The following is a 25,679-nucleotide window of genomic DNA, read 5'->3' as shown; positions in this document are numbered from 1 at the left end:
AAAAAAAAAAAAAAAAAAAAAAAAAAAAAGAAACACAGTACATCTGAAACTAAAAGTTAAAAACTAAGAAAATGATGCTAAAGATATTCGAACTCGGTTTAGGATGGAAGAAAAGTTTAGAAAGCCAACTTTACCAAGAGAAACTTATGTCCCTATTGTAATTTAAAAAAAATAGTGACACACAACAAATTTATACTACGACAGAGGAAATAAACAATAGCACATGCCACCTATGGCACCCTTCTGAGTCCATCCATGCTTTGGCATAACGGGACAATCGACAAAAAAGGTTTATTTCGAGAGCTTAAGATCTAGTTTTGGTACCACGAGAATTACCGAACAAGAGTTTATTTCAGGAGCTCCAAATCGAGTAAAGAGAGATGCAAACAATGGTTGTCCATAGCTTACTCAATGTGAACGAAGCCAGAAGGAACAAATGTAAAAATATACTGATTTATTTACCTATTTTATCCTTAGAATATGTTATATTTTTTAAGTTGGTTTGTTTTTGTACAAATTATTATTTATAGACCAACAAATAAGACCGTTGGATAAAATGTATCTCAAGCATGAAAATACGATGTCCGATGGTTATATTCGACGATTAGACAACTAGAAAATACGTTACTTAACAATATACGAGTTAAATGAATATCTTATTTATTGGTTTTTATTTCAAAAAATTCAACTTACAAATAAAATACATGTTTAAATAGAAGAAACAATTTTTCATTTCAGAATTTTCAACAGTACAACAAGTTGTGTCATAACAGATTAAGTTACATAAACATTGGAACAAAAGCAACTACAATAACTGGACTTAGGGATGTTTGTGGCCTGGTTTAGACGGCTTAATCCCCCAAACCACAAACTAAACCGTAATGGCGGCTTAGAAATTTTCCAAACCGAACGGTTTGGCCGCAAACAGTAATTGGAATGACAAACATTGAGCAATTTGGATTTTTGACGGATTTGAGGATTTTGTCTATTTAGATGACACGATCACTTAAGAAATGAAAACTAAAGATATAATGTATTGGATTGGGTTTCGATGATAATGTAAATTATGACAAGAAGGGTAAGAATCACCATTGGATTAATACTAATTGAAGATGAACAGTAATGAGATGTACTGAGATGAACCAAATCAATTCTCGTATCAAAAGCAACTAATGGGTTGGGGATGAGATTAAAAGTGATCAAGGCCCATATCCCTTTTTACCCTTTCCATCTTAACTCTTGTTCTCACAACATCATTCATCTAGATCTTTATAGATATAATACAAAATTTATATACGGATTTAAAACATATAGATATATAAAAGTTTTAGACCAAGGATCGTGTCAGAAGTGTAAGAAAATATCTGAACCCTCAGTGTCAACCCATTCCATGTGAATTGCATTACTCATGAGAATTAATCTAGTGCATCTTGATGCATGTGAATTGCATTACTCATGAGTAGGCATGGCAACGGGGCGGGGATGGGGCGGGGATTGTAATCCCCGGCCTCGGCCCCGGTTTGTAATACCGTCCCCCGGCCCCGGCCCCGGTCCCCGGCGGGTACGGGGATTACCATCTCGTCCCCGGTCAAATTCTAGATTTCCCCGGTCAAAACCCGGTAAACCCCGGTCAATCCCCGGTCAAAACCCGGTAAAAAGTATGCTTTAGTTTGATTATACCGGGGATCCCCGGCCCCGACCCCGGCCCCGTTTYGAGTAACATTCCCCGTCCCCGGCCCCGTCCCCGGTTTGAGTCTACCGGGGATCCCCGGCCCCGGCCCCGAGACCCGTTTTAGCGGGGAATCCCCGTCCCCGTTCGGGTCGGGTGAACCGGGTTCCCCACCGGGTCGGGGCAAATCACCATCCCTACTCATGAGAATTGATCTAGTGCATCTTGATGCATATTATCCATATTGATGATTGATATCATTTCTTACCATAATTTATATTCTCACAAGAATTGATCTGCTGCTTCTCGATGTACACCGATCTATGTTTTTATGACAACTTTCATTCTCACCGAATACTAACGATAATTATGGAAGGAGGGAAGAAATGGGATTGGGTTTTTAGGAATGGGGGAACTCCTTTTGTGAAGGGGAAAATATTTTTGTCCACGTGGTGCCAAGTATCGGAGAGAATCCCCGGAGCTGCGATCGACGACGTTGTCTCTCTCTCTCTCTCTAGAGTCTAGTAAGATAAAGTCGTGTCGCCGATAGGTAAAACCCACCCCCAATCACTCGCTCTATCTGGCTAGCTTCCGTAAATCTCCTAATCTTCACCCCAATCACGTACTTCCCTTAACCCATTTTCATCTATCTACGCAACACCAACTCGTACGACTCGATTTCCACTTCTAGGGTTTCTTCTTTTCCGTTAATGGTCAACCGATGAACTGATTTTTAGCTTTGCCTCATTCAATTTCAATGATGGAAGTTCCTAATTCGGGAGTTGAGAGTCAAACTCTTGACCGGAGTCAACAGATTGACGGCGATGTGTCGAAGTTAGTTGTTGCCGATGGTGGAGTTAAGGTGGAGGTTGGTAATGCTGGTGGAGGAGCTCAAGTTGTGAAGAGGAAGCGAGGGCGGCCGCCTAAGGTTCAGGCGAATCCGCTGTCTGGTAAGAAGAGTAAAGAAGAGGACGAAGATGAGGACGTTTGTTTCATTTGCTTCGATGGCGGGAGTCTCGTGCTATGCGATCGCCGGTTTGTCTCGTCTTTTTTTTTTGCTTGATCCGTAGAACTGCTGTGTCCGTTTTTGGGTATTTGATAAATGTATTCTTTTATTGAACTGCATGTGATTAGCATTTTCATTCAAAGAAATTAATTTTTGTTCAATCGATGATTATATCAAGGTTTTTCCTTGTAGGGGTAAATGTAGTACGATAAAATTATATGCTTTTTAAGCTGATGAACAGGCTGATTATGTTTTACCTTTTGGGTGTAGGGGCTGTCCAAAGGCATACCATCCTGCTTGTATCAAGCGAGACGAAGCATTTTTTAAATCCAAAGCTAAATGGAACTGCGGTATGTTGCTGTTCATGTTTATGCTGTGTAATTGTTTTGGTTTGCTTCATGATTCATGTTGTTCTCCTAGAAAAAGAAGTTCATACCACTAGCTATGATCTTGATACATGTGTTAGGATGATGGTAATAGAATGCTGGCTTCACTATTATTAAACACACATGGGGGAATTTCTGAATGTGCAGAAATGACTACATATATGGTTATTGTTGCTCACAGAGCAAAATAAAGTGGGACTGTAGTTATCACTATTGAGATATGGAGTAGGCATGGCTGTTAAGAAACCTTCTGGGTTCAGTTAGGTTGGTGCTAAGTGCATCAACTCTTGAGGTTCAAGATTTTGCCTAGATATGTCATATATATTTTAACATTTCTCTCCATCAATTTTCTTTGAACATTTCTATTCAAATTAATTGTGTGCATGTAAGTTGTTTGTGGGTACTTGAGTTTATGAACGAAAGACACATTCTTGAGAATTTGTTAAAGACAATGACTGCGGAACTAGATTCCAGATGGACTTCTACTGTCAATATTTAGTTATTTACCATAATAATTTACCCATTTGAGAGCTAGACGAGGAAGGGCCTATTTAATACAAAGAACAATGCTACACGATTGACGTTTCTTGGCTTTATTGCCTTGATTTGCTCAGATTCATGCTGTTGCTTAATGTTACCTGTGGTTCCTCTTACTTTTACCCTATATTAACTTTGGGATTTATTGCATATTTATATCTATTCGCTTACTATCCATGTTCTCAAACAAGTTTTCCGTTTATCCCTATTAAAAAAATTCAACAATGTAGGTCATGTGTATGGTAAAGTCGGCATAAGAATTCAACTAGTTCGAAGTGAATGTAAAGCCATTCTTTTGTAACTCATTTGACTAAATGAGTCAATACGCTATTACAGAAAATGAATGTGAAGCTGGAGGAATAACTCTAAATGTAAATTAGTTAGGTTCTTAGCATAGTGAATTCTTCACCTTCCAAATATTGTTGCTTACGATACTTGATTTCTTTTTGGTTCATTTTCCTTGTTGTTTGTTGGCCACACCCCTCTTTTTCTTTTTGGACTTCTTTCCTATCATTACTTTCATAGGTTATTTTGTTTGACGTCAAGTTATTTTGAAATAAAGATTGCTGTCTGACAGTGATAACTTACGAAAAAGGAAACAGAAAACAAATGACATGTATATGATTATATCTATGGTATAGTTTCCAACTTATTATTATTCATTCCACCCAGTCGTTTTCTTTTATATTTCCTGTAAATCAATGCGATATTGGTGTAGAAAATCCAAATCATGCTTCTCTTTTTCAGAAACTACCATTATCTGCTTGGCATCTTGAGAAGCCAAAAAATTTCATGGAGTTCCCAATTTGAACGCAAAAGGCAGCTCTTCCACAAATTAGTAACATGTTGGACAGGGTAGGTATCACTTAGGCATCAAGGGGTAGATGTTGTTCAATCATTCAATGCTTTTTTGGGGGGCATCTTGGCGGAGTTATAACCTTAATTATGGACCTCTTTGAGATCCTAAAAGAGTGCAACTCAATTTGTGCCAAAGAAAGAGACTAACATATTGCACAATGGTTTTTTCTTTTGGGGGGGGGGGGGTTGAACGATGCAAGAGGGAGATGAAAATTTTGCATGTAAGTGAACAAGGAAGAGAGATAATTTAGTGGTGAATAATTTGACAGCCAAAAATGTTAGAGATAAAAATGTATACAACACATTGAGAGTAACCCTGTTTGAAATGGGTACTGCTTATGCAAACTCTTGCATTTTCAAAATCCTTAAGAACTTCATATTGCAGGTTTCCAGAAATATTACCAGCTGGGTATTGAATTTTCTATATGTGAAGTCACTTGATATTGAAGTTTTAAGTGTTCAGTTCAAAAGTTAGCTTTCTAGCATATTTCTCGACTATCTTGATATCAATTGCAAAAGCTAATTGAGTTGGTTGCAAGATTCTTTAATATCATTGTGTTTATATGAATTTCAGGTTGGCATATTTGTAGCATATGCGAGAAGACAGCACATAACATGTGCTTTACTTGTACATATTCATTGTGCAAAGGGTGCGCTAAAAAGGCTGATTTTGTGTGTGTGAGAGATGATAAAGGCTTTTGTACTGTTTGCATGAAAACAATCATGCTGATTGAAAATAGTGGACGAGGGAAGGATGAAACGGTATGCAAACTATGTTTCCTAATTTACTGTTGATATATGTAATGTGGCTGAATATTTTCTATATAAACAATACTTCTTTTGGGTTGGGTAGGCAAGATCTTTCTACATTTTTTCATCTTTGGATTATGATGCTATAATTGGGAATTTGATATTTTTGTGACCGAAGGTAACAATTAGAATAATGTATGGATTTTTATGTGCTACAAAAGAATGTTGCTGTTTTTTTTTGCAATAAACCGAACCAAACCAAACGTACCCACTATATCCCACTCTGAGGTAGGGTTTAGGGTGAGTATGCATGTAGTCCTTTCCTCTACCCCTAAAAGGGTAGAGAGGCTATGTTTTTTGGAATGATTATACCATTTGCAATTTCCTAGGTTAATGATGTCTTGTTAGGAATAATTTGACATTATCATATTTTTATTGTTAAGATTATTGGACTATATGTATCATTTTGAACTAAGGATTTATAAAGTAATGGCTTGTTTTTGTTTGATGTGCATGTCCTCTATGAACTCCCTATGTCTTATTGTTGTTTTCTTGTTAAGTATTAGCAACATCTGGATTTAAGTCTTCAACTATATTTACTCACTTTTATGTAGTTTTAGACCTCGATGTTGTATCACAAGTCACTTACTACGAACTTAATTGATAATTGGCTTCTAACTTATAATGCATGTGTTGGTAATAAACAAATATCAAAATGATGACAACAAGAGTCAATATCATCCATGCTGGGATTTTTTAGCATTGATCAATTCTTGGCATTTTGGGCACTTCTGCTAATGTTCAAGATGTTGTTGGACTTAATTAGGATAGCTTTCTTGAGGTCGTAAACTAGTGGCTTGCTGAAACATCAAGATTCTACTTCCCATTGAAGTTATTCTTTCAACAGTTTTGCTTATATGTTCTCATCTGCAAGTTTTCCAGGCTCGCGTGGATTTTGATGACAAGAGTAGTTGGGAGTATCTCTTCAAGGTATACTGGGTCTACTTAAAAGGAAAGTTATCTCTAACTTTTAATGAGATTACTCAAGCTAATAATCCATGGGAAAGATCTAGTGCAATTGCTTCAATTGAACCAACTGGTTCACATATCAGTGCCAGTGGTCGGAGAAGCATTACATCAGACGCATCTTTTGGAAATCTTGAGGCTAATGAATCCAAAAGAAGAAAGACATATGAACAGACGAATGGACTTCCCAAAGAAAGCCGGTCTATGGTTGAAAGCAAAGAATGGGCAAGCAAAGAGCTACTGGATTTTGTTGCGCACATGAAGAATGGTGATACATCTGTGTTATCTCAGTTTGACGTCCAGGCACTTTTACTAGAGTACATAAAAAGAAATAATCTCCGGGATCCTCGAAAGAATACTCAAATCATATGTGATTTGAGGCTAAAGAATCTCTTTGGCAAATCCCGTGTTGGTAATATTGAAATGTTAAAGCTTCTGGAATCCCACTTCGCCATCAAAGAAGATTCGCAGAAGAATACGATCATCGGTACTGCAAAACAGAGTGTCGCTGATTGCAGCACTGATAATACGCTTGTGGTGGGTAACAAGGAACGCAGGAATCACTGGAAGGGTGAACAACGCACAACACAGATTAAATTGGATGAATATGCTGCAATTGATGTGCATAACATGAACTTGATATACCTGCGGCGTAATTTGATGGAGAGTCTTATTGAAGATAGTGAAAAGTTTCATGAAAAGGTAGTTGGTTCAATTGTGCAAATAAGAATATCTGGTAGCGATCAGAAGGATGATATGTACAGGCTTGTCCAAGTAGTAGGTAATGCAAATTTAGCACCCATGCAGGAACTGTTATGTGAGGTTTTGATTCTTTGTCTCCTAAAATTTACGATTGTGTTTTGCAGGTACGACTAAAGTGGATGTACCATATAAAATTGGCGATAAATCAGTGGATGTTATGCTTGAAGTATTGAATTTAGACAAGAAGGAGACTGTGTCAATTGATACAATTTCAAACCAAGAGTTATCTGAGGTAATTAATTAGATTTTCATAATAACTCCTACTCCGTTATTCGTATCCCTTTGAAAATACTCGTACTATATAAATGCAATGCATATACAAGGAATGAGGTTCCCCAGTCCCCTCTCCATGAAGAATATTAAAGCTGAAGGGGGTGATAGACAAGAGCTTTTAGGCCATAATCCCGTATTGCGAAAATGTAAAGGGTCCTAAATGATTTAGCATTTTGAATTTCTCTCCCCCCTAAATTCCTAAGTACCCTCATGGGGAGTCAATGAGGACACCTCAAATCATATACACACACACATATATATATATATATATATATATTACCATAGGGTCAGGTTCATGGAAAAACCCCAAAAAATGAAAAACTTAGGAACACCCTGGTAAAGGTTCATCTGGAAGGTATGTACATACAAGCAATTCGTCCGGTATGCACACGTGCATAAAAACCAAGAAACAACTTCAATTACTTGTATGCACATGTGCATATAGTTCAAATGAATGGTTACTAGGGTGTTCCTCAGTTTTTCATTTTTTTGGGTCTTTCCCTGAACCTCCCTTTGTTACCATATATGTATATATAGTTTTGGCTTCCTAGGAGGTCTAGTGTTCAAATCCCACCCTAGTCAATTAATTGATTGGTACCTCCTTCCGTAAATGCCTTGCCTTCGGCGTGCCCTCAAAGGTCCGATTCCAGGGGAGGACAGGTTGTCTTTTCCGGTGCTTGCTTATGAGGTATGGCAAGTAGGGCTCACAAAATGTGGACCACGGGGCCATGAGGTCCCCGCCAATAAACTTTTTTTTTTTTTGTATATATAGTTGAGCATTATCAAAAAATAACCTGTCGATTGGTAAGGTCTATAGAGTGAACAACTTATATCAGATCACATCCAGGATTTTATTTATTTCCTTTCAAGTTAGATTACAAGATCAAGCTATTGTAATGAACCCGCCAAGTGTTGCCAGACACATACCTCAGTATATTAACATCTAGCATATCTTATTTGTTTTCCATTCAAGGACATAACTGGCTAGATATTGATGTTGTGAATATTCATTTTACTTGATGAATTTGCATTATATGAGATTTCCTTTCCTTGCAAGTATATTCATTGTTCTAGGTCTCAGTTTGACAAATTTATCATCTTTCATCGACATTAAAAGTAAATTTTGAGACAGAAAGGTTGCTGATGGATCTTAAAAGTTTTGGCTACCAAAAACTTTACATCCTTTATGCTATTTACCATATATTTATCCCAGAAGCTACAGAGTGTTTCGAATTGGCTTTATATAGATCGGGAAAATGGTATTATGGAATCCTGTGCGACAAATAGTGTTTGCAGAATTCTTAACCCACCAATAAGCTCTGTTAACCTAGTGGCCCTTATGTGTTATGAATTGGGATGGGAGATCTCTTTCATAAGTACCATCTTCATATTAAATCCTTCAGATACTTGTATCCTAGATTGATTATGTGATAATTACTGGCTTTCTTGGGTTCTGCTCCTGCTGGTCGACATATAGTTATCAGCAGTGTTGATGTATTTTCTTATGAACTCCTTAAGTGGTAGACTGAGGGCCTGTTTGTTAGCAGCTTAACGAGCTTAATGAGACTCACAGCGTATTTAGTCAGCTATACAGGACTGCTTGGTAGTGGCTTATTCAGTAAGCTTCCAGGGGGAGCTTTATGCAGAAAGCCAAGTTTTTTCCAAACTTTCCCCTCCCAATTAAAAACACGATCCTTGCGTCTATGAAAATACCCTCCCAAACAAAACCTTCTCAAACTATATAGACAAAGTAATCCACACAGACAACCTTATCCATACAGGACTTAATGGAAAACCAACCAAACATCCCCTGATAGTTACATAACCCATGGTTCTTCATTTTCTTTACCTATAATTCTCTTTTACCAACAATCATATTGTTCATCAACTATGGTTCCAATGATAATTACTGGTCCTTTTATCTTTTTCAGGACGAATGCAGGCGCCTGCGAGAGAGTATAAGATGTGGGCTTGTGAGATACTTTACTGTAGTAAGTCTGCATGTTGATTTTTCTTGAATTTTCTAATGGGGTTTAACTCCACCCACTGTATTTGCTAATGCCAAGTTTTGTGCTTCTGCTAGGGTGAGATACAAGAAAAGGCAACAGCCCTCCAGTCACTGCTGCTTGATGATGTGAGTTATTTTGTTTCAAGATATTGTGCATGAAAATAAGATTTTATAATCGCGTATATATGGTAAAACTTACATGTTACCATGGTTCATTTTTGCCATTTTGCTTTTTAATGATTTTTGTAGTTCTCTTTGTTGCTTTAGTTGATTGGTTTCTTGTTCCTTCTATAATATAGAGGATGGAAACGGAGATGCTGCGGCTCAATCATCTTCGTGATCGAGCCAGTGGAAGAGGGCAGAAAAAGGGATATCCTTTGGTTTCAGTATATTTTTTTATTTAACTTTCTTTCATAGGGTTGATCACCTGATAATTTTGGGTTATTATGGAGAAGCAGAAACAACTTGGAGAAAAAATGACAAAAGTTAAGCGATCATTCAGGGGCACACTCCTATTAGTATGGATTAAACGGAAACCATCGGTTTTGCATGTATTGTATCCGGAATCAGGATCCTCGTAACAAAGTGCCCGATAATGTTTCCTTAACTAATTATCAGTTTGGATTCATTTGCTATCCGATAACCAGATTATCCAAAGATACTTAAATATCTGTATCTAATGAGGGGTTTAAATTTTAACCTCAATTTGTAATCTATAGGATCATAATCGTGCATGCTATTGATGTTACATACTTGTGCATCAATATTTAATACATATGAACTTTTGCTACTAAGTTCTGTGAGTTTTATACTTTTAGGTTCTGTTTTCTCGGAATTCCTTGACAAATTCTACTCTTAGAGAATGCGTGCAGAAACTCCAACTTCTGAAGACGCCAGAAGAGCGTGAACGAAGGTTACAGGAAATCCCCGAGGTCCATTCTGATCCAAAGATGAATCCGGACTATGAATCTGATGATACAGAGGAATATTTTAACAACGAACATGGTTTGTTCAATGCCCTTTTCACAATAGAGCATTTTTCTGTAGTTTCACATATTCGTTTAGTTCCTACTTTCGACTTTGTTAACCAATGGCGTCGTGAAACTCTCCAGGAGAACACGTGAAGCCAAAATATCCTTGGGTTAGTGGCATGAATACAATCCCTCCTCAGAAAGAAGCAGAGAGTTCAAATGATCAACCCAAGGAGATGGATATCACAGCTCACCCAAATGTTGAGGAGGATTCTAGCAAGGCTATGGAAAGATCAAACACATCAAACACGGGAAAAGATGTGTTTGGATCAAGTAACTCGGAGAGACCACAAAACGAGATTGATTGTAATGGTTCAACGATCTCAAAATGCAATCAGGAAGCTGCTGTAAGCTCATCATTATCCAACATTGCATCAGAACCAGCACCTTCATTTCTCTCCATGATGATGGATAATCCATCTGTTGATGAAGATGCATGGCATTACCGAGACCCAAGTGGAAACGTTCAAGGTCCGTTTTCTATGGTACAGCTGCAGAAATGGAGTATAGCTGGATACTTTCCAGCTGATATGAGGATATGGGCGAGCCGAGAGGCCGATTCGTTACTTCTGACCGATGCAATACAGGCGCAGTTTCACAACTATGATGGCCGGTGGCACGAGAATGTAGCTTCCAACAACAAAATTGGTAATCAAACTGAGGGTGCCAATGTTTGCAATGCAGTTCCTTCATCCACCATTCCTGCAACTCCATTTGCTCTTGATTCTGTCAATCTTGAGAAGTTACCCGATACTCGTGCTTCCTCAGGCCAATCTTCTGGACAGAACTGGAATGCTAGCAATTACAATTTGAACTGTAATCCCCCAACCACAAGTGTTGCTTCTTTGACCAAGCCAAATGAGTCAGTGAAACCGTTTGATGCTCGAGATATGCCTAGTTCTACTCCGAATGTTTCTTCAGTTTTTACTATCACAGATGCAGCTCTTGTGGATTTGCCCAGTCCCTTGCTGAAGAAGGCGAGCCATGTAAACGAGAAAGTTCAAGATGCTGGAGGCAAGGAACCGAAACTTTTAGTTCAAGAATCGGGGAACCCGCCTAGCTGGAGTACTGCTTTAAGTCTAGTAGTTGGTGGGGCCCAACTTCCCGAAACGGCTGATGAATGGGGTAGATATCCTCCTGCTGCAGTCAAACCCGAGGAATGGGACTCGGGCCGTGTATCCGGCTATTCTTCAAAACCTATAGAGGTACCGGGTCATCAAGTTGCAACTACAAACTCCACGATCGACCAAATAATGCATTCATCGCCTCCACCATCGTCACAGCCATATAACAATTTGCCATCATGGCATGGACTCGGTGAAACGATCGAATTCAGCACATTGGCAGAGGAATCTGTATCAGATCTCTTGGCTGAAGTTGATGCAATGGAGTCTCGAAATGGTGTGCCTTCACCTACTTCTAGAAGGAACAGCTTTCTCGAGGATTTATTTAATGGGTCGATTGATGATTTCAGCCCGACTGCTGATCAGGGTACGAGAAGTGATGGTTTTAGCTCCACTGCAGATTTACAGTTACATCGGCAATCCACTTCTACAACAGTTGAACATCTAGCGGGGGTCTCTCAAAGCAACAATAATGTCTTTGATATGGTGAAGAGGTCCACCGGCTTACACCAGTTCTCTTTCGGCCTTGAGACCAAACCCACTGGTGCGGTTACCATTCCTCAGACAACAAATTCGGAAAATATGGCTTTTAAGTGGGCTGAAATGGGGGGTTCCGAGCTCCAGCCTTCCCGTCTAGACATGATCGATCTAAATGATTCCACCAGGGCTGAAGCTGACGAGGGAACCAACGATTATCAAGTTGAAGAAAAGGTGAAAAACCATTCAGGATTCATGGGCCATGGCATTGGCAGGGCAGGCGGTAATACGGTACAACAACCAGAATCCCGTGGAGGAAGGAAGATGAAAGCTGGTGTATCAGGTGAAGATATAAAAACAGGAACAAAGCTCAGTGGTGGTTTCCCGGATAAAGAGGAGGAAGAAGGCGAGTTTATCCAGCCAGAGGCACCCCCACCCCCACCCCCACCACCATTGCTGCCACCGCCACCACCACCACCACTACCGCCACCTCCGCTAACAATGGGACTGGACGTGGTTGATTCACGTAGAGTGGGATCAGAAACAAGCAATCCAAAAATTTCAGGAAGAGCATCTCAAGGAACCACAAACACAGGCCGACACAGCAATGCTAGTCGGAGCGGGAATGCAGGGCGGGAGCGGGAGTCACAGCACCACCGGAGGTCTGGCGGGGATAGATACAACAGTAACAGTCCAAGAGAAAGGAGTCATCATGTGGAGGATACAGGTGGTGGATATAGTAGAAGCAGTAGAACTCCATGGAGTAGGCAATCTTCTTCTTCTTCGTCTTCATATTCTCGACCACCACCACCAGCAGCAGCAGCAGCATCAAAAGGGCAGCGTATTTGTAAATTTTACGAAAGCGGGCGTTGCAAGAAGGGATCGGCATGCAACTATCTGCACCCACAGGACAGGTAATTTGGGATTTGATGGTGTTTGAATCTGTTTTTGTATAATCAAAGTATGTAGTAAGTTAGTATGGTTATTATGTTGTGTAGATGAAGTCAGATATGGAGGTGTGACTTTGCCTTTGATTCAAATTTACTCAACAATTTGGTCTGGGAATGAATCCCATATTCTCTTTCTCATGCTTATCAATTCAGTTACTTCATAGTCCTTCATTAAATCGCTTACCCGGTAGGTGCTTACCGTCTAAGAGTCATTATCCTCACTTACCTTATCGCATAACATTTTTTGCCATTAAAATGGTTTGTTGGTAAGCATCTCTTACACGGGTAAGATTTTTGGTTCATGCCCTATAAGGTAAGTGACACCTGGTAAGCGTTTAACCTGGAAAAGTTTGCAGAACAACCCCTAAATCTTTTAATTGAGCATGGTTTAAATCAATAATCCCTGAATAACAGATGTTTTAAGTATAGAACTAATTTTATCTCAAACACGTATAGGCGGTTTAAAAATTCTAGTTATATGATTGCCGGATAATTGATTTAGTGATAAATTAAACTTGGTTGTGAGATATCACTCTGGAAAAAGCTAGAATTCTAACCTTGTGTCAGGAAGGACGGGCCAAGGGATAGTCTCAGGTAGACAGTTTCTATGGGACGCAAGCCTCTCAAAACGTAACAGAGATGTGCAAAGGTTGACGTATGAGATTGATTGATTCCATTTCTCCATTTTTATGAGACTAATCTTAACCATGTAATTTGAGATTGAATCATGTGAGACCAACTTGTTTTCATGAGATTTTCACTTGAAACTTCACAGTAAAACTCTGTGAAGAGGTAACCTTTACAGTGTTTTTGCTGTTGCTGTGAAGTTTCAAATGTAAAAAATTGGTCTCACGAAAATAGACTGGTTTCACGTGAATCCAATCCTACTAAAACTTTGATATTATTTTGAGATTAAGAAAACAAGTTGTGTATGTTAGATGGAATGTGAATCAAGAATACAAAAATAGTAGGAGATAAATGGGTTCAGTTGTGTTGGATGGATGAATTATACTAAAAGGTGCATGTATCTTATTGATGGTTGCAAATTTGACATTTTTATTTTCGTAACAGTAGCAAAAGGAAGAAAAACAAAAGCAAAATTCCGTTTATATGTTACAAAAAAAACCATTTATATGTCATTTTTTTTAGTTAAACCTTATTCTTTTAGAATAAATTTTCATTTTATTTTTTGATATGTTAAGTATAATGTATCCTCGTTTGAAATTATTTCTGAATCTACCTTTATATAGGGTATGAAAATTTTGAAATATTAATCAAGATAATTACATATATATGATATTATATTACAATATATAATGATCTGAATATGATGAAAAATACCATCTTTATCCCAATCTCCAGGCCCGTTTCTAACATTTTTTAGGCCCTGGGCGAACGTAAGAACAGGGCCCCCTGTAAGAAACAAAGTTTTTAGCAACGATTTTTGTCGTTGCTAAATGTCCATTTATCATCAGAAAGAGTACACCAACAACATGTCGACGCTATAACTTGTGGCGGAAACATGTTATCGCTAAAAGGCGCATCATCAAAACTCACTTTTCTTATAGCGTCGACATGTTATCGCTAAAAGGCGCATCATCAAAACTCACTTTTCTTGTAGTAACATTCGGTAAGTACGAAAATAAATTCAATAAATGTTTTTTATTAGTATAAAATTGAGTACAAGAAATGCTAATAATTTACTGARGAAAAAAATCTTATTTATCTTTATTATATATATATATATATATATATATATATAAGAGTACTTAAATTTACGTACTTCTTATTAGGTAATTTAAAACCAAGAGTATAAAAACTATGGTTGATAATTTTTTATAAAAAGTAAGAATTTTTTTAGTTCATAACAAGAAATATGTGTTATTTTGATATAAAAAGATAATTCGTGTGAATGAAGTAATCATTAGAGTCAATGAGAGATCAATAATAAAGAAGATTATCAAGAATTTTTTGACAAGTAAACAAATGAGGATCAATAAAAATACAAAAGAAAAAAATGATCTATTGAGATCCAGTAAGAATAAATAATGAAATTAACATATAATATACAAGCTCAACAAATGATTGTTTGAGCACTTAAATGGAATCTTATGATGTGGTGGAATCCCAATGAAAGATACATAAGTCAAACAATCGATGAAAACATTTAAATTATATTTTTCTTCTTTGTTTGCTCAACTAAAATAAGATATTAAGATTTTTTTTGATTAACCTGGATATCCAACCCGCTATGCGAGCCGACTAATCCCAGGACGACCACCTGCTTTGCAGATAGCCCGGAGTTACCGCATTTGAACCTTCGTAGCCACAAAGGGATTTTTATTTCTCCTTGGATTTGAACCTGAGACCTCCTGGTACTTTTGACTTTTGGAGCCAAACTCAAACCAATCAGGCACCACCCTTGTGGTTAAGATTAAAATTTTATGGAACATGACATATATAAGAGACATTACTAAATACATCTAGTACAAAAAATTTATTGATTAATCACAAAACCATGAAACAAGTCAAAATTATAAGAACAATAGATTGATTGTCAAATAATAGTAAAATATTTTATGTAGAAACAAAAATAGATAACAATAGTCAATAAAAGCAATTAGAACAAGATAATCAAATAGCAATAGTCAATAAAAACATAAATTGATAAAATATCCAAAAAATATATATAGCAATAGCAAACACATGATCTTAACTTTGAATTATTGAAGTACGAAAACAATCAAGTTTTTAGAGATAGCAATAGCGAATATCATTGGACCTTGTTGGAGATAAAAAAAGTAGAGAGGAAATAAACAATAGCATATAATGAATGACCAATTAAAATTTTTTTTCTTCAATGTAATTAGTTGATATATTTTTAAGCCCTTATTTTCTACTAAATTCTTTTTGTCTCTAATTATATGTTACAATTTTTAGATTTCTTTAATTTATTAAAATCTTTTAGACTACTATTGTAGTTTAAAGGAAAATTTTGGGCCCCTGATATTTTTGGGCCCTGGGCATGTGCCCGTGTCGTCCTCCCCCAGGGACGGCCCTGCCAATCTCCTACAAGTAAAGATGACTATTCTCGACTTTAGACTTAAAACTCGATCATGCAAGGAATCTGACCTTCTAGAATAAGTGTGATCCATAAAAAAATTTCAAACAATGACACCATTTGCTAAAGGTTAAAGAAATTAAAATTATCCATATAAACATGGTAAAACAAAATTTCCTGTTGTTCAATAAAAAATCATATATATACCCCAAAGTTTTAAAGGTAAAAATCTAATGAAATGATGACTCAAACTCGGCAGCTTCACCTACAAGAGATCTTATCTCAACAACGATGATCAACTTGGTACCATAAAATTTTAGTCAAAAACATAATTTTAATAAATATAGAGCGGCACAACCAAACATTACGATAACATCTTTTAGAACCGTAAATGTTTTATGGACAGTGGCCCATGGATTTTTAACACAAATAAGTGGAGCCATAGACACTAAAAATCGTCTCATCTCCATGAAACACAACATTGATGTTGTTTGAACAGGAGGAGACCGACGTAGTTATCGTTTATCTCCCATCATCAGTAAAACTAAGTTCTCTTTGTTGACCGGTTGGAGTTTAAAAAACGACAAAAACACTATTTTGGCATTATGATTGTAGTTGGAGGATAAAAACAGTGAGGGACTATTTATGTAATTAACTCATTTTTGTTCAAACGGTGTCTCTGCCGACGACTTCAAAATCAAACCGATCACTGCACCAATTTACCGACGCATGCAAAATCGATTCGACTTCAGCCGTCACAATGTCGTCAACGTTAACGCAGACGCAGAGATATGCCGCCGGAGCTTTATTTGGGTTGGCCCTAAACCAGGCCCAGATCCACCAAACCCTTCCCTTGGGTTCCTCCCACGATGACCCCACCGAAGACCGTCTTAGTAGTGCAAGCAGCACCGATTCCGTATCTGAAGATAATCAGCTCTGGGTTAACGAGTCATCGGGTCTGCTCCGCCCTATTTTCAGGTTTTGTTCTTCATCATCAATCCAATCAGACAGCATGTATATCTGTAGTTAGGTTAAAACCGATTCAAGATTGATGATTCTGTTTTACTTTGCCAGCTAAATGTGAAATTTTAATGTAACGATTGATGAACTAGTAATGTGTGATTCTATCATTGATCAAAATTTGCCCCAATTTAACACTACTTCCTTCTCATAACTAGAGTTCATCTTGCCAGAAATTTTGTTCATACACGAGTTCCGGATGGTATGCAAAGGGGGGTTTTTGTCATCTTGAAATCTTAGTTGATTTTTATAGTTATTTTTGCTATTTCCCCATGCCCTAATGGCTAATTCTTCCTCAAATCAATATACTGCTACTCCTATTGTACCCACTGCTAATTTTTCTTTGCAATGAAAGGGACACTGATTCTATTATATGTGCTTGTGATGGTGATTTCTTATGAATGACAACTTCTGTGGAGGACAGGTTTCTAGATATTGACAGTTCAGCCTGGTCTGGCCTAGAGGAAACTGCTGGTTCTCAAAGTCATCATGTCGGAGCGGTATGACCTTTTATACTTGTGTAAATACTTTATCAAAAATAACTTCCTTATCATCATTCATATTTTCATCCCTACAAGATATCTTGTCATTGTTATATCATTCATCCTATAACCTATGCTTTATGCTTCAATCGACTGATGCAGTTGTAAAAGAAAATATGGGGATTCGGGACATGATGTAATTGAGCCAGTTTTTGCCTGTGTGTTTTCAAAATCACTTAAGTTGGAAATGCATCTCATAGTTGTTATTTAGGGGATGGTGAGTTTTATGTTAGCTTAAAGAGTAAAACCACATGTCTCTTATGTATTTTAATGGTGTAAGTTGGCACTTCTCAAGCAGTATGCTATATAAGGCAACACTTTTTGAGATATGGTTCTATTTTGGAAAGGGATTTTCTTGCTTGACCGTCTTCAGGTGATACCATAAAAGTTTTCTAGTCTGAATGAGCTTTCAGGGCTTTGATCATGCTCTTGGTCTCACTCTGTCCTGGTTAAGTAATTAAGAATTCTGTAGTTGTATGCTTGACGTTCTTGTCAATACATGGCATTTAACTGTATTTGAAAGGTGCGTAACAACTTGTTTGCATTGGCATGGGGCGTTGACAATCAGTTATTTGTTTTTTGACCACCATTGTCGATATTATTACAGTTCCTAAGATTATTGGCTGAAGAAAGTGACGAGGTTTCTTCAGAAGTGTCAGATAAGGAACTTGCTTTGTCCAATGCAGTGAATGCCATGGTGGCAAGCATTGAAATAACTCCCGAGGATTATGAGTGGAAAAAAGAGAACTCACGTGCATATGAACATGAGTGGCAAGAAAAGTATGCGACTAATGAATCGAAGTCTGAAATGGAGAAGGAGATGAAAAAAGAGCAGGAGCAGAAAGATTGCAAAATGGAACACCTTAAAAATGAGCAAGAGAAAGATTGCAAAACAGAGCACCTTAAAAATGAGCAGGTGAAAGATTGCAAAACCGAGCACCTTATAATTGAGCAGGAGAAAGATTCTGAAACGGAGCACCCTAAAAACGAGCAGGAGAAAGATTCTGAAACGGAGCACCTTAAAAACGAGCAGGAGAAAGATTGCAAAAAGGAGCACCTTAAAAATGAGCAGGAGAAAGATTCGAAACCAGAGCACCTTAAAGATGAGCGGGAGAAAGATTCCAAAAAGGATGACCTTAAAAATGAGCAGGAGAAAGATTGCAAAACAGAGCACCTTAAAAATGAGCAGGAGAAGGATTGCCAAACTGAACACCTTAATGAGCAGGTGAAAGATTGCAAAACCGAGCACCTTAAAAATGAGCAGGAGAAAGATTGCAAAACAGAGCAACTTAAAAATGAGCATGAGAAAGATTGCAAAACAGAGCACCTTAAAAATGAGCAGGAGAAAGATTGTAAAACAGAGCACCTTAAAAACGAGCAGGAGAAAGGTTGCAAGTCGCCTGGCACCAAAGACGTGCCTATAGCATCCAACAGGGAAGTTGAAGGAAAATCGATTGAAGAGGTGAGGATTGGAAGGAAAGTGACAGTCTTATATGAGCTTCTTTCAGCTTGTCTGGCAGACATACCTGAAGATAACAGTAAATCTAAGCGACGAGGGAAAGGCTATGATGCTCGCCACCGTGCTGCTTTGCGGTTGCTGACAACATGGTTTGACATCAAATGGATCAAAATGGTTCGTCTTTCTTTTGAAGTATATAATATTTTTATATGGCTTGAACCCTTGACCTTTAGAGAGGTTGAGCTCTACAAATAACCCGGATACCGTTGGGCCAAAGACCGACCCTTCGGTGAAAGGTTTGTCACAATGGTTTGTCTTCCTGTGTGGTGAAAGTAGATATTTTTGTGACGCATGAGATTTTGCATGACATCACTTTTTCTTGTAAAAATCATGGGAATCCTCATTCTCATCAATCTTTCATGAAACTGTTGGTGGGGTGACCACTCTTTCTGGTCATCATGATGGCCACAGATACGATTTGTTGAAATTTTACTCTGATCTGTCATTTCTACATGATGTTATATTTTCAAGGTGAAAGGGCTTTCATTTTTAACCATGATGTAGATGGCGTGTTATAAGAATACGTGAATAGAGTTCTAAAGTAGACCCTTGACTATAAATTAGTGCTATATACAGGGTTTAATTACAAATGTACAACTCATATGCACAAACTGAATAGCATACAGAAGCTTTTTTACATCTTGAAAGGAGTATTTGCTACTTTTTGGTAATGAGTAATGAATTGAACTATTAATCTATTATGGGAGTAACGTTGGCGCTTCAACCATATTTGCTTACTTCCTCTGATACATTTTTACCTCCTCATGGACTTGGGAAATTTCCATATCCGTGAAAGCTTAATCATACAACTCTAATCAGAAAATCATCTTTTTGACTTCAGTTTCACATCCCTTATTATGTTCCAAAAAGAGCAATTTTGTATTTGCAGGAAGCTGTTGAGATTATTGTTGCTTGCTCTGCAATGGCTGTATTGAAACAAGAAGAGGCGAAAGAAGAGGAGCAAGCACCAAAAAGCTTATGGAGCAAGTGGAAACGTGGAGGTATCATTGGAGCGGCTGCTTTAACTGGTGGAACATTGATGGCAATTACTGGTGGTAAATTATCCCAATTTTTCTATTTTTTGTACATTTAAGGTCATCTGTATAATGGTACATGGCATTTTACTATTTCTTTTGACATCTTCAACAGGTTTAGCTGCTCCAGCAATTGCTGCAGGATTTAGTGCTTTAGCGCCTACATTGGGTACAATTATACCAGTGATTGGAGCTGGTGGGTTTGCTGCTGTTGCAACCGCCGCGGGAAGTGTTGCTGGTTCTGTTGCAGTGGCTGCCTCATTTGGAGGTAAATAAAGAATCATGTTTTCTTAGTTTATTTTCTTGAACAAATATGCGAATTATTGCATGTCAGTGCACACAAAAAGCTCATTGGTGATGCAGAGGATAATCATTATAAAATTTAAGCATATTTGAGTTCTTGAGTTTCTTCTGAAAAACTTCTTTAGGTAGATATACAGACCATTTCATGTGGTTACATGTCTTTAACAAGTTAGATCAAATGGGTGCTTGCATCACACCTGCTAGTGCCTTTATTTATATTAGTCAAGTGCTCAACACAGCATCTCATAATTCAAGACATGATCTGCCATTCATTCTTCTATAAGAATTCATGACCTTCAGGCCAGTACCAGTTCTAATTGCTAACACTTAGATCAATCCAGCTGCTGGAGCTGGACTTAGCGGGACGAAAATGGCTAGAAGAACAGGAGGCATCGAGGAATTTGAGTTTAAAGCCATAGGGGAAAACCATAACCAAGGCGTGAGTTATTTTTAGCTTTTTGTTCCCTATTATGTGAGGACATCTTCTCATAAACCTTCTGTTACCAGAGGTTGGCAGTTGAGATATTGGTCTCAGGATTTGTCTTTGAGGAGGGAGATTTTCTGAGGCCTTGGGAAGGGCATAGCGATAACATGGAAAGGTATATTCGACTTCTGCTCTTGTTCTTTCTGCTGGTCTCTCAATCTTTTAGTTATTGAGGTCTTGGGCAGAGCCTTTTGGTTTTTCTTTTTGTTGGTCTCATCTTTCTTACTTCTACTTTGGAACACTTACTGTGATTAGCTACATGAATAAAGAAATTTTAATGAAAGCACATGTAGTTGTTTCATAAGTTCTTCTGTTGTGCTTGCCTTATGCTGTTTGTATCTTCCTGGCAAGGCATTTCTTAATTGATTAAATTGGTTTGCCATGTCTATTCTATTGTATAAAGAAAAATATCTTTCCCTTTGAAATAATGATGTTGTAATGCCTACATATTTGCTTATTGAGATTGCTATCTCTTACTCTTAGTTATTGTGTATGTGTTGAATGAATGTGAGCTCTTTTTCTAACTTCTATTTTTCTAAGAGGAAAGAGTCTAGTTCTTCTTTTACCAATTTGTGTGCTTTCATGTGGGTGTTATACATGCTCCATGGTCCTATTGGTTATGGCTTCTTAAAGTTATGTTTCTCCATATTCTTATAGCACCAATTTTTCAGGTATGCGCTAAAATGGGAATCTAAGCATCTGATTGCCGTAAGCACCGCAATTCAGGATTGGCTTTCATCAAGTAATTAATTAATATTTAAAAATAATTTATGTACTAAGGTAACTATGATATACTCACTTTTATAAGACATGATTCAGGTCTTGCAATGGAATTGATGAGACAAGGTGCGATGATGACTGTATTAAGCTCCCTTTTAACAGCTTTAGCCTGGCCTGCAACTTTACTTGCCTTAACCAGTTTTATTGACAGCAAATGGACAATTGCTGTGAACAGGTTTTTCATTTTATGATTTTGCTCTCTCTGCTATCAAAATTTACGATTTGTCTTTGACTGTATAGTTCTTGGCCCAGATTGGTCCTAACAATGGTCAAACAAAACATTTTCATGATTAAAATCTGATCTTTTAGAAGTTTACATGAACGGATTGATGATCAGCAAACTAGACATACCAGTCTTAGTTATTAATAATGGTTCCATGATCTTGAAATTGTAAATATTGTTGTTTTTTTGTGATTTTTCAAATCAGAAAAATAGTCAGTTTGACACTTCAACTGCAAATATCAAACCGACTTTAGTTTTATAAAGGGAGTAGCATTCCATTAATTCCACATAAATCTCCAAATTAAACTTTCAGTTTCCCCTCAGATCTGACAAGGCTGGAAAGCTGCTTGCTGAAGTCTTTATCAAGGGGTTGCAAGGCAACAGGTACAACGAAATTCAGGTTGCTCAATCTAGGAAACCATTAAAAAGGTCTTATGGGTGCGTTTGGTGGTTCGTGGGATAAGACGGGACAGGACAACACAAAAACTTGTCTGATGATTGACGCAATATCAGATTGCGAGAGGACAGGACCTGATTGCATTTTTGTCCTGCCAAATAGGTGGAACAAAAATCTATGAGATGAGACAAGATTGACAAATTACTAAACCACCCATGTCAAATTAAAACCCTAAAACCTTCCACAATTCTTTCAAACCGCCTACCTCACTTTTGCTGGTCTAGTCCCGTCTGCATACCCAGCACACCCTATAAGTGTGGTCTATTTCTAGCTTACCCTGCTAGTTTAGGGGTAAAAAGGTGGTTTTTTTTCATAGAAGCACGTCAATCGAATTCTTCAATTTTGTGATTACCGGTATAAATTTCAGGCCTGTAACACTAGTAGGTTTCTCACTTGGAGCACGTGCGATCTTCAAATGTCTACAACATCTGGCTGAAAATGGATATGGTAATTGGTCAGTTTTGAGGAATCAGCTTTGTTGTAGTAGTTTGATAGCTCGAAATATATTAATGCACATCTTTAATTAAATTTGCAGATGGAATTGTAGAAAGAGTTGTTCTACTTGGGGCACCTGTTGCTATAAATGGTGAAAATTGGGGAGCTGTTAGGAAGGTATCAATGTGGATTTAGGATGTTAGTCATAAATACTTTTTATTTCTCCTAACTCTTGTTATGTACCAGAATTTACTCCAGACTTACCCTATCATAACTATGTTATTTGGTGTCCATTTCTTTAAATGGCTCTCTAATATAAAAATCCCAAATTTTGTAGGTAGTTTCTGGCAGATTGATAAATGCTTACTCCACAAACGATTGGATGCTGGGAGTAGCCTTTCGTGCCAGGTATGTCTATGATGGAAACTCCGTGCATCTAGTTTAGAGCATGTTGTATTTTGCTGTTGGTATTCTTGCAGTTTCAGCACATCGGATGATTATGCAAATTCTTAGCTTCAACATGTATATACGCTCATTCAGTTATGAGTGTATATGAAGAAATATTGACTCATTTGGTGTACAAATACCAAAAAAAACAGAGTTCATTAACTTCTAAACCATTTTACTTGAATCTTAAATCAATATTAGAGCCCCCTCCATTGGGCAATTGACATAATAACAGAATATAAACAGTAATTTCTAGTTGTTAAATTCTGAAATAAACTTAAAGGACTCATCTTGGTAATGTTTGATGAGTCTTAGTCATGTTTTTTATGATTAAATGAACATATACTTCCTACTCATCCTTTTTGCTCGCATTTTGCAAAGACTTTGTTACTTGATCAGAATTATGTAGAAGTAACATTACCATTTGCTGTATATATAACCATTAATATTTTTTTTTCCACTTATGGGTTAAATAATTTGGAGGCCCAGAAGTGCTCTCACATTTTCATAAAATAAGGGTGTTCTCGTTTAAACCCATGTCAAGAAACAACTTTAATTACCAATATGGACATGTGCATACCGTCTAGATGAATGGTTATCAGGATGTTTCTCAGTTTTTCATTTTTTGAGGTTTTCCCCTAAACCTCTGAGTTGTGTTAAGATTTTGTTATATATTTGAACAGTCTCCTTAGTCAAGGATTAGCTGGGATTCAAGCTGTGGATGTTCCTGGAATTGAGAATGTAAGTTTATTCTTAAGAATCTATTATTTGTTGATGGTAAAGCAAATTGGCTTATATTTGTGTGGATTGATCACAGGTTGATGTTACAGAACTTATAGATGGCCACTCATCCTACCTATGGTCAACACAGGAGATACTCGATCGTCTTGAACTAGAAGCCTATTTTCCTGTTTTCACCATTAATCGCACCAAGAATTCCGCTTCTGCTTCTGCTTCTGCTTCTGCTTCACAAAACCATGTTGGTTAAAAATTTCCAAACGTACAGGATCAATCTTTCCTTTGTTTGTGTACAGCAATCATAAGTGAACGTTATTATAGATCTCTTAAATGTGAAATATATACATCGCTTCATTCTTGTATTGCAAAGAGAATTTTATAGAAAAAGAAAACAACTTATCTGGGTTTCTTTACAGAAAAAACCATTTTACTCTTATGAGATGAGTAAATGATGGGGCTTGCAATTGCATACATACATCCTCCTTGTGTTAGAAAACCAAAAAAAAAAAAAAAAACCTAAAAGGAATTTAGTGTTTGAAATAATTAAGATCTTGGATAATGTTTTGGAACAAATAAGTCCTTGGACATTTCAAAACTTGTTAAATAACTTATTGGATTTTCTAAAACCTATTAGAGACATGCTTATGACCTATATAACTTGTTAATGTGGTAATAATGGAGAAGGTCGGAAAAAAACCAAAGAGACTTTTAGATTTTGAACGATTAAGTTTTTAAATATTTTTTGAACCAAAAAAATATTTACGTATATAAAATAAAACAAATATACCAAAAAGTACTTACATTTAAAAAAAATTATTGATGAAATTTATTTTAATTAAAAATAAAATATATTTCGTCAATGATTTTTTAAATTAAAAAAATAATAAATAATGATTTAAAAAAGAGTACCGATTAAATTTATTTTAATTAAAAAAAATATTTCGTATGTGATTTTTCAAAATTATAAAAAATAAAAAAATATTTAAACAAGATTACTGATGAAATTTATTTTAATTAAAAATAAAATATACTCCGTTGGGTAATTTTTTAAATTAAAAAAGTAAAAAATAATTTGATTAAATTACTGGCGGATTAATGGTAAAATTTAACTAAATACATAATTAATTAAAATTCGTCGCTAATCCGTCAGTGAAATGATATCACCGACAAGATTCAAACACGATTTTTTACATTTATTAACATGTTACTGTGTTAAAGCGTTTGAGGTGGTCAAGTTAACCATCAATTAGATATAATTAATCCATGCATATTACCAATGAACCCTAGCAACGAATTTTAATTAATTGTGTATTTATCATTAATCTATCAGTAATTTAATCAAATTATTTTTTATTTTTTTAATTTGGAAAATTACCAATTAAATATATTTTATTTTTAATTAAAATAAATTTCATCAGTGGTCTTTTTATATCTTTTTTAATTTGAAAAATTATATACGAAATATATTTTATGTTTAATTAAATAAAATAATCATTAATCTTTTTTTTTATAAAATAAATTTAATTAGTAATCTTTTTTTATTTTTTTAGATTTGAAAAATCACTGATGCAATATTTTTTATTTTTTATTAAAATAAATTTCATCAATAATATTTTTTAAATGTAATTACTTTTTTGGTATATTTGTTTCATTTTATAGATGCAAGTACCTTTTCGGTTCAAAAAAGTTTAGGGACTTAATCGTTCAAAATATGAAAGTCCATTGTTTTTTTTTTCAAAATTTTTCCATTATTTTACCACATTAACCAGTTTTATAGGT

General features: G+C 36.5%; 2 protein-coding genes across 5 annotated transcripts; both read left to right on the top strand.

Annotated features, from left to right (window-relative positions):
* The first annotated feature begins 2,139 nt into the window (after positions 1-2,139).
* Positions 2,140-12,980, top strand: LOC112525143 (zinc finger CCCH domain-containing protein 44-like). The gene is made up of 11 exons (XM_025135118.1): positions 2,140-2,704; positions 2,946-3,025; positions 5,031-5,218; positions 6,149-7,013; positions 7,099-7,226; positions 9,199-9,258; positions 9,351-9,401; positions 9,575-9,645; positions 10,129-10,280; positions 10,388-12,821; positions 12,906-12,980. Exons 1-11 carry the CDS (start codon positions 2,427-2,429, stop codon positions 12,907-12,909), a joined length of 4,311 nt encoding a protein of 1,436 aa, XP_024990886.1. The 5' UTR covers positions 2,140-2,426; the 3' UTR covers positions 12,910-12,980.
* A 3,644-nt stretch (positions 12,981-16,624) lies between these two features.
* On the top strand, positions 16,625-24,297 carry LOC112525629 (transmembrane and coiled-coil domain-containing protein 4-like). Of its 4 annotated transcripts, none has more exons than XM_025135842.1 (15): positions 16,625-16,896; positions 17,363-17,438; positions 18,088-19,113; positions 19,889-20,054; positions 20,164-20,301; positions 20,678-20,775; positions 20,844-20,935; positions 21,492-21,562; positions 21,640-21,775; positions 22,148-22,207; positions 22,648-22,727; positions 22,816-22,892; positions 23,053-23,123; positions 23,846-23,903; positions 23,980-24,297. In XM_025135842.1, exons 1-15 carry the CDS (start codon positions 16,679-16,681, stop codon positions 24,148-24,150), a joined length of 2,538 nt encoding a protein of 845 aa, XP_024991610.1. In that variant the 5' UTR covers positions 16,625-16,678; the 3' UTR covers positions 24,151-24,297. The 4 variants fall into 4 exon arrangements, with proteins under 4 accessions (XP_024991610.1, XP_024991603.1, XP_024991620.1 ...); XM_025135835.1 differs by having other exon boundaries at positions 20,149-20,301; XM_025135861.1 differs by lacking the exon at positions 16,625-16,896 and having other exon boundaries at positions 17,364-17,438; positions 18,167-19,113; positions 20,149-20,301.
* The last annotated feature ends 1,382 nt before the right edge of the window (positions 24,298-25,679 follow it).

This window comes from Cynara cardunculus, assembly GCF_001531365.2.
Source record: "Cynara cardunculus var. scolymus isolate 2C chromosome LG 1, CcrdV1, whole genome shotgun sequence".
Classification (NCBI taxonomy): Eukaryota; Viridiplantae; Streptophyta; class Magnoliopsida; order Asterales; family Asteraceae; genus Cynara; species Cynara cardunculus.
This window is presented reverse-complemented; position numbering and strand designations above follow the sequence as displayed.